Below are 9767 nucleotides of genomic sequence, written 5' to 3'. Positions count from 1 at the left end.
CATAGCATCAGAAACAAGCTACGCTCCCTCCATCTACAAGGACACACAATACAGTTCACATGGTGTCCCGGTCACATGGGCATACCCGGCAACGAGATTGCAGACAAAGAGGCAAAGTTAGCAGCAGCTGAAGCTGCTAACACCCAGATGAACGCATCATGGACAAGACAACAGGCCACGAAACACATTGAAACTCAAGCACTCATGAGATGGGACCGAAGAACAAAGCTGAACACTAAAAGCGAATACATGCAGAAGATAGCCATGAACATGAAGAAGAAAGGAAAAGCACTTGGAAAGAGACGCACACAAATCAACATCAACCGAATAGTCAGTGGCCACACAAAACTCAATGCCTACCAAAACTGGAAGAACCCTGAGATGTCTCCAAACTGCCCTAACTGCGACGCCCCGGAGACTACCAACCACTTCCTGTACCACTGCGCCCGCTATGAAAGGGAAAGACACCAAATGCTGCAGGAGATCGAAAGCATATACGAGACCTACGGCACGCCAGCGGAGAACAGACACACGGACATCGTCACTCTTGCTGGAATGAGAGAAGACCTCACTGACGTTATCAACACACAGATGTACAGAACATTCTCCCAGTACATCGAGAGCACTCGCAGATTCGACGTGCTCAACTGAAACACATCCAGCAACACGCTACCTCAATTCACCAAGTGCTAAAAACCTAGCGAGAAATCAACTAGAACTGAAACCTAGCGACCAGCACAGCACCTAGAGACCATGTCTAACGAAGTAATAGACGTTAAACAAGGACAACAACAACAACAACAACAGTACAGCGAGTGTTTTGGTCTGCTCTGTTGGTTCCACAGGCTAGATATTTAATATCCACACCAATTTTAACGGCAATGTTTACTTAAAACGTCATTTTTAACAAAACATGGGACAAATGTTGAGCAGCGCAACCCCTGACCCGACAAACACAGCAAAAATGGCGGCCGGCGGGCAGACTTTTTCCTTCGCCGATGTTGACGCCGTGGGGTTGGACTTAGACCACACTTTGTGCCGCTATAAGGTAGCAGAAACGTTCGAGGTAAGATCCAAGATTTCTTCTGCGGGGCCTGTCGGATTCGTAAGTTGTTAAGGACCAAAACCAAGGTGTGGTGTGAGCTGTGTCATAACGGTGGGGAGGGGGGCAGAAATATTATTGTTTACCGGTAGTTTACGGCCACCTACTGAGGTAAGACAGCCTTTGTTTGGTGATGGCAATGAGGATATAGGGTCCCCTATATAACCTCACTGGTGAAAGCAATGCTTGTTCTTCGTTGTTAGGGTTTTAGAAACGTTATGTTTTTATTTAGCTATGTTGCTATCTCGTTAGATCGCGATTTTGCAAGGCAGCAGCCTATGCCGACACCCTTGTCAAGTCTGATAAATAATACGGCACATCAAGTGCCAAAAATATAACCACAGCTGCCCCAAGCCACAGAGGAGCCCAGCAAACTATGGAGATACAAAATCAGTATCGCCATGCTGATAATATTAGCTATGTCATGCATGTGCATAGGGATTCATAACACTGTCTGCATTTAGAATTAGACTTGCTTTCTAGGGATATACTAGTAGATTGTATGTACCAACTGCCAAGTACAGTTGGGTACTGTAGATAAGTTTATGTGTACTGTATGCATGGCCTTGATTTTATGATGGGAGCAGACGTTATATATATGTTTCTGCAGTACAAAAAGGAAGACAAAATTTATATTTGTGTTGTCATGATTTTGTGGTGGAGATGTCACAGTGAAAACTTTGAAAATAAATCCACCATGAATATTTCAAGATATTTGACCTTTTTTTGTTTCAGATGATCTATGACAGCATGTCCAGATACCTGGTGGAGGAACACAAGTATGGAGAGGAGATGCTTCGACCATTCTCAGAGGACAGGGACTTTTGGTTTGTTTTTATTTTTTTCTCATGTCTCATTGCTTTGTTCTGAATTGTGCATGTAACTATAAACTGTATTCTATACAATTAACTGTAAACCTTTAGAGAAGATGAACTTGTTGACATGGAATGTTGAATGGTCATTATGTGTGCAAGAAATTAACCTGGTATCCACCTATTGTAGCTGCCTAGTTGCGGAGAGGTCAAAAGAGACTCGGCAGCTATGAAAGGTATGGACACCAGCTGCAGGCTAGTAAGAAATGCCAATTAAGTAAATGATTGTGTGAATGAAAAGCTATGCACAAGAAATCTGTAACTTTTGCTATAGTGATTTTTTTGTACATTCTTCAGTGTAAAAGGCCTACTGCTGGATGCCTTGAGAGGAAATTTCCTGAAGTTAGCAGAGGATGGAACCATTCTCAGGTTTGAAAACAAACTTAAAATACTTTGTAAAATGTAGGAGAAACTATTTTTCAGCACTCTCTAGGATAAGTAACAGATATACTGTAACATGTAAGTTTGTGTCACCTAGCCTGGAGTCCAGCCTTTGTTAGCTTTGGTCTCCTCACAATGGTCACAACTCTGCCATTGATAACTTACCAAAATTAATTTATAACAATGCTGGTCTCCAGGCTATATGTGTTACTGTAATTTTGCAGCACATTGATTAAGAATTAATATCTTTCGGTTTAAATGACAGCACAATAAAAATGAGTTTTGTATAGAGAAGAGATCACGAAACTGCAAACTTAAAAGTACCATGAATATTCTAAGATTTACAGAAATATTTAGCGACAACATTATTTCATCTTTGCATTTCATCTTATCAATGTTGGTTAAACAAATATTTGCTGTCTGTTCCTTATAGAGCCAGCCATGGAACGCAAAAAATGACTGAAGAAGAAATCGTTGCAACGTACGGGGAGGAAAAACAGTGGAAGCACTTCGCAGAGCTGAAAGGGAAGTTTGAGAACTCAGGTATGTAACATCATGTAAGAAATATCAAGGGAAAAAATTATATAATACATGAAACAGAATAACGTTCTTGATTGAATTGGACTTTCATGTCTTCATCAGTTCATGATAAACTTGAGCTTCTAAGATGTACCTGTTTTTTGTTTCAGACAAGTATCACCTGTATGAGAACTACTTTGACATGCCTGGCATTGTGCTGTGTGCTCGAATGGTGGACAACCTGGAAAAAAATGCAGTATGTCATTTAATCTTTTAAACATCATGCGCTTTTTTATTCCCTGGAAAGATAAAGAAATAGTTTTCATTAATTATGCAAATGAGGCCCTTATTAGCATAATTTTATTCAACGATGTTTACATTCACATAACGTCCGGATGCCAAAAAAAAGTATTGAATGTATGAAATTGCCGTCATTTGCCAGTGTGGAATTAGAGAAGTTACTCATTAAGTATGCAAATTAGCCCACATTAGCATATTTTCTATCTATAAACATTCCTCTCTTCCTCAGTTACAATTTGAATAGTGATATCATGGAACAAAGCGGATTTTTAAAGTTGCCTCATTAATTATGCAAATTAGAATCTGATTTGCATAATAATTGTCCAATCATACTAAGCATCACACAAGCTATCTACATACCAAAAATAATGACCATCCATGAAGCCCATCTTGTTATAGTATTTCCTCATTAATTATGCAAATGAGGTCTTCATTTGCATAGTTCATATCAATTAATATTCCTCTCTTCCTCAGTTACATATGTCACATGTTTCAGAGTCCTATCATGGAATTTGGCGGATGTATAAACTTTCCTCATTAAGTATGCAAATTAGATACTGATTTGCATAAGAGGTGTCTAATCATGTACATCATCACTCAAGCTATCTACCTACCAAAAATCATTACCATCCATCAAGCCCTTCTTGAGTTATTCCCTTTCAAAGTCAGACGCAAAACCTGCTCCTGCAGTTCCAAAAAAGCCGCTAGGGGGCCCAAACCCACACCACTTACTCTCTGTCCAAAGAGCTATCTACCACTCAAAAATCAGTTCCATAGCATGTCCAGAACACGAGATATCAAAACAGGAAGTTCCGCTGCAGTACCGTAAGAAGCCGCTAGGGGGCCCAAAATCTCATCGTTTTTAGGTCTCATCAAAACCTACCAACATACCAAATACCAAGACAATCCATCCAGGCGTTCTTGAGTTATGATGGTCCACTACAAACAGACAAACAGACAAACAGACAGACAAACGCTACCCTCTGCATAACCTTCTCGGCGAAGGTAATGAGTATTTCTTGGTTTGTATGTGTATGTGTAAGTGTAACGATCTTCAATCAACTCCTTTTATGTTCCTCCAACCCTTGACACCTTTTTTCTAGACTATTCTTCATATGTATAGAGGGTACACTTTAACATGTATCAGGGTGGTACAACTTAAAAGCATTACCATTACATGAGTTAAGCATTTTCTGTCAAGTACTACTAGTACTGTAGCAGTTGTAAGCATTTAACTTTTGTTACTATCAATTTCCATTTGCCATCAGGGAGGAAAGCAGAAGTCAAAGATGTGCAAGATGTGGAGAGATGCCATCGATGCCTTCAACAACGCCTACAAACCTGAAGCTTTTGCAGGTGTATATAGTACTACAGAAGTCACTAGCATTATCTAAATGTGTAGATAACAATTCTTGTTGGTATTTGTGAATGAAATTACAAAAAGGGTCATAAAAAGCTTCCTTGCTACTACACATGTATGCACTGTCAGAAAATGTTTAAATTTAGGTAACTGTAGTAACCACAATACTATGAACAGATTTGTAGATTGTTTGGGACTCATTGCAAAGAATATGCCATTTAATATGAAAAATGCTTGATTAGATGGTGGACAACTTAAACCATATGCATATACATGGAAAATATGTACAGTCATGTACATGTATGAAAATAAGCAAGATGTACAAATGTAGTTGAGGAAGTGGAACCTAATGGTAAAACAAGCTGAATTGCTCTCTCATGTAAAAATAAGTCATCCCTAAAAGTCAAGTCTGTGCAGTATTATACAACATCTATTTTTCTTTCTATAACAGCCCATACAGGTGGCTATTTCCCGGGAGTCAAAGATGAGCCCTACATGTACATGCACAAGTGCAGCGAGGACATCCGGCGGTGGCTGAAGGAACTGCGGGCTGCAGGAAAGGCTGTTTTCCTGGCCACCAGCTCCTGTTCCGATTACTGTGATCACATAGCCAGAAAAGTCCTGGGGCAAGTTTGAACTTTTAGTCTCAAGGATAATGTTTATTGCCATACATAGGGTTACATCTTATCAACTGTAGAGCTGTCTTACTTTTAGTACAGTGAAAAATATCTAACATTTATTTCCCTGCCCCGAACAGAGATGACTGGAAAGACTATTTTGACGTCATCGTCACAAACTCAAAAAAGCCAGGTTTCTTCTCAGAGCCACCGAATAGGAGACCGTTCTACTCTGTAGGTGAGTAAACAGCACCCAAGTCATCGTTAGTTTTGTTGCCAAATTATAGTGACTTTGCAATGCCAGATTCAATTGTTGCAAAATTGAATCAGCATTATTTATTTTGTTGTTTCCACATTTTAGTGGACTTTCAAGAAGGTACAAAAGTCAAGGAGCTGGAAAGGGGGAAGGGGTATGCACAGGGCAACTGGCAAACACTCATGATACTTCTCAGACAACTCACAAACAAGGAGGAGCCAAAGGTATCATGTACATCATGTTATAGACAACTGTTTTAAGATTAGTTTTCATACATGATGTTCAAAGAATTAGAATATTTTGTGTTTGATCCATTTTGTACCAAACAGTACTAATCTTTCTTAATTGGATTAAATCATGGAAAATTCTTATACCGGTACTAACTGAAGGTAACACTACACCATTAAAGCATTTTACAGATAATCATAACACTTATACTCTTTTACATGTCCAACGAAAGCACTAGTTAGTAAATGTGTATGTGTACTAGTAGTAGGATTTGTAAAAACCTCATAGTATACACTACAACTTCAGTACATGTATTTAGTAATCATAAACATAGTACAGACAAAATGAAAATGAAGATAAATTTTCACAGATTTGTCCTTTGCTTTGTAGTACATTTGTATTAATTTTGAACATGTTGTGTTATTTTCAGGTTGTATATATCGGAGACAGTCTCAGATCGGACACCTTCCCTCCCAAGAAGTTTGCCAACTGGTCGACCGTTCTTATCTGTGAGGAGATGGAGGCAGAAGGAATGGAGGAGGACAGGGTAAGAACTTTCTAAAGAATTCTTACGGCATCAAGCATCTTTACAAAAATAAGAAACAAGCTGATTCTTACAATTGATGGAAGGTTGAAAGTGTGTGGTGGTTGAGACATTTCTCTATCATTTCACTTCCCTCTGAAGATATTTGTCATTCATGTTTTTTTTTTTTACCATGGATGGATACAGCTTGACTTAGGACAAACTTTGGTAACAATGTCATTGACCATTTGCTTGATAGGGTAAAGATATGGAAAAAAGTGTTCATGCCATGACGTTGCGTTGTATCCACTTCTCATGATATATATGACTGAATCACTACAACTCATTATTGTGCACATTACTGTTAGACTTAGAGACAAATAGAGAAATCTGGCATTAATACACATCTTGCTCTTGCATGGGCATGTCATGTATTTTCTACAGACGCAAAATGGCCCGGCCTGCAAGAGAGCGAGACATAGTGTGAGTGGGTTATTATTTTATGGTGGTTCAGGGCACAAAATATTATATAGTTAATATGATACTTAGGTAATTTCTTATTGCATCCAAAAACTGAAGTCACTAGGGAAAAATTCATAGTCAAGAAGTTACAGTTAAGGAATTTATTCTTTAACTTTGTATGAAATTTTAAGATGACGAAAGTATTTGGTGCCCTTTGTGTGTATGCTTTGTTTTGCTATGTAAAGCCCCTGTCACACCTTCAGGACCTTCCCACTACAATTCCGAGGCCTATCGCCCATGCATTACCCAACCATAGTTTGGAGAGGGTTGGGAGGCCATGGTCGGCTTGGGTTGGGTTGGGTTGGGTTGGGTGTGTGTGTGTGTGTGTGTGTGCGTGTGCGTGTGTGTGTGCGTGTGCGTGTGTGTGTGTGTGTGTGTGTGTGTGCGCGGGCGCGCGGAATGACTCAGACTTTTATGCATGCAGAAATCATCACATATCTCATATACTTGCATAAAATGCACACAACTTTTGACTGTCTTGTTTGGCTTTATATTCCTGTCATCCTATTTTGACTTATGAAGTGACCGAAGTGGATATTTATCTTACGGGTTATGCACTTTTTTGCCAACACCCCAAGGGTGGAGGCATTTTTTTCCTACAGCTCACTTTAAAGATTCCATTTTATCTTGCAGGAGAACGATTATGACCCCGCCAGCAGAGCCATCCTGGTGTCCGACATGTGGGGACCCTTCCTGACGGACAGAAGCACTTCCGGGTCAGAGGTCGTGACGGTGTGTGGGCACATCCTGAGGAGCAGTGCAGACATCTGTGTGCCTCACCTGGAGTACTTGGCAGGTTTGTAAAAGCAAAAACCTATTCTGTTTCTTTGTTGTTGTAGATTTAATTTTGCAGCATGGAAAAATGGATTGTTCACAGTGGTTTTAAGTTTGTGGTTGAAACAGTGGAAAGCGGCCAGAAGACAACAAGAATTTACTGTGTTGTTAACTTTTAAGTTCGCAGTGAAGAGGTTACTGCAAAAACCATGAACATTTAACTACTGTGAACTTGCATTTACAGTAGAAAAACATAATATTGTTGATGGAATCAATGCATATCTAAAAATGGAAATTCTTGTTGCACTAAACACTTTTACCAACATTTCTTTTTTATTCACAGCTCTACCTTTGGATCACAAGTTTACCACCTTTAAGGACAGCAGTTCTGACTGGGCAGGGTTCCACCCAGGGAAACCCAGGTCTCTGAGGAAGTAGACCAATGTCTCTAAGGAAGTAGAACCAGGAAAGCCACATCTCTTAAGAAGTATATATAGACTGATGGAAACTCACATCTCAGAGGAAGCAGACCTAGGAAAACACAGAACTCTGAGGAAGTAGATCCAGGAAAACTCACATGTCTAAAGACGTAGACCCAGGGAAACCGACATCTCTGACAAAGTAGACCCAGGAAGACCAATATCTCTGAGGAAGTAAACCCAGGAAATCCCACGTCTCTGAGGTGAACAGGGAAACATTGGCATAGACAGCAAACTACACCACATGGCCTTCCTTCTCCATTCCCACTCATATTGCTGTTAAAACTATCTTAAAGAAATAATGCTGTAAGTAAAAATTATGGTAGGTAATAGATTGGGACTTATAACAATCTGATAACTAATTAAAAAGGTCTAGTAACACCAAAATCAGGAATATGAAACAAAAGGTCCATTTCACAACATTCTTGTCTGTGCCTAATATTTTAGCCACTATGTGTAAAATTTGGCCAGACATATGATATGTGCAACCAGCTTGTTGACAGCAGCACAAGTTACAAGCAATGTAACTACCTCATGAATCATACCTCTTCAAATTTGACAGTTTTTGTTGATAATTTAGAAGTTTACACATTGCATCTGCTTTTTGTGATTTCACATGTGCCCCAAAGTGTGCAAAAAAGTAATTTTTTTGTTTTATTTGATTTTCATCTAAATATTCTTTCATTGTCAAAACCTCATTGCAAACATCACTAATGGTTGTATTGTCAAGTATGAGGAATTATGTTTTGTATTGTTTTTGGCTAAGAGTAGCTGGAAAATACTCCTTTCCTGTTTGATGGTTGTTTTTTTAATGAAATAGATTTAGTTATTTAATGGAAAGGAAGTGATGTGCAAAAAGTGTGGTAGCCAGTATTTTATTACAAGTCATTTAGGATATGACCTGTATTTGATGTGGAAGAGTATATATCTTGTGCCTACAGTAGGCTTAACCCTGAATTCTTCTGAATTCATATTGTACAATAGTGGTAAAGTTATTTATTTTTTCTATCCCTTTTGCAAGGGCTATTTAAGAACGATTGTTTATGCCGATTGATTTGTGATTGTGTAGGCCACACCAATTTGTAGACTTGGTTCTGTGTCAGTGTGTGAAATATTTAAATTGTGGAAAAAGACCAAACAAAGCTTTTTGGTCAGTTTTTATTACTAAAAGAGAACAAAAATGTGGAGAATTGTTACTTTAACAGCTGCACAACTAACACCCCAATTCCACTAGAGCTGCAACCGAGCGATTTGACAAGAGCGCTCAATGAATTTCATAGATGAAAAACAAATATTTCTACGCTTTGTGTGTTTTGTTGTCTTTTCATTTATACTTGAACATTTTGTATGATATTCCAATTATCAAGTCAAGGGTTACACAAATCCAGTTTTGGTCACAGCGCGATTGTCGTGTAGTGGAATGGGGGCCTAAGTAGTATTCCTCTCCAATGATATTCACACCAAATCAGTGCTCATGATTTTTTTAATGGTTTTTCTCAAGAAAGTTGAAAAGCATAAAATCTTGCCGAGTCTTATAAAATCTATGAATCTACCAGGATGGTTTTCAGCTTGTTTGTTCTTAAGTCAGTATTCGAAATCAATGTAATATTAAGGTTGGGTGGCCTGCATATCAAGTTATCTCAGTGATTGTAGTAAGGAGATACCACTAATAGTAATAATGTATTTTTGTGTGTACCAAAGTGTATATGAAAGCATTGCACTTGATGAATGATGGAATTAGGACACTTTTGGTGTGTGTGCAATTAGGATGGCATTGTAGGGCGTAGATCTATATATACTAATCTACCTTTAAACTGAGGACACAGTCAACTCA

General features: G+C 38.8%; 1 protein-coding gene across 2 annotated transcripts; it reads left to right on the top strand.

Annotated features, from left to right (window-relative positions):
- The first annotated feature begins 829 nt into the window (after window positions 1–829).
- Window positions 830–9656, top strand: LOC136431193 (5'-nucleotidase domain-containing protein 1-like). Of its 2 annotated transcripts, XM_066422495.1 has the most exons (13): window positions 833–1066; window positions 1838–1929; window positions 2272–2343; window positions 2789–2898; window positions 3045–3130; window positions 4443–4530; window positions 4986–5160; window positions 5292–5389; window positions 5513–5631; window positions 6066–6182; window positions 6603–6641; window positions 7314–7476; window positions 7798–9656. In XM_066422495.1, the coding sequence occupies exons 1-13, from the start codon at window positions 914–916 to the stop codon at window positions 7890–7892; spliced, it is 1407 nt and encodes a 468-aa protein (XP_066278592.1). In that variant the 5' UTR covers window positions 833–913; the 3' UTR covers window positions 7893–9656. The 2 variants fall into 2 exon arrangements, with proteins under 2 accessions (XP_066278599.1, XP_066278592.1); XM_066422502.1 differs by lacking the exon at window positions 6603–6641 and having other exon boundaries at window positions 830–1066.
- The last annotated feature ends 111 nt before the right edge of the window (window positions 9657–9767 follow it).

Source organism: Branchiostoma lanceolatum, chromosome 1 (assembly GCF_035083965.1).
Source record: "Branchiostoma lanceolatum isolate klBraLanc5 chromosome 1, klBraLanc5.hap2, whole genome shotgun sequence".
NCBI lineage: Eukaryota > Metazoa > Chordata > Leptocardii > Amphioxiformes > Branchiostomatidae > Branchiostoma > Branchiostoma lanceolatum.
Note: the sequence above shows the minus strand (reverse complement) of the source record. Positions and strands in the feature narration are given on the sequence as shown.

Coding starts and splice junctions, on each gene's coding strand:
- LOC136431193 (XM_066422495.1), top strand. CDS start 914: ATGGGACAAATGTTGAGCAGCGCAACCCCTGACCCGACAAACACAGCA. Junction 1,930..2,271: donor TCAGAGGACAGGGACTTTTG/GTTTGTTTTTAT, acceptor TACATTCTTCAG/TGTAAAAGGCCTACTGCTGG. Junction 5,390..5,512: donor GAGACCGTTCTACTCTGTAG/GTGAGTAAACAG, acceptor TCCACATTTTAG/TGGACTTTCAAGAAGGTACA.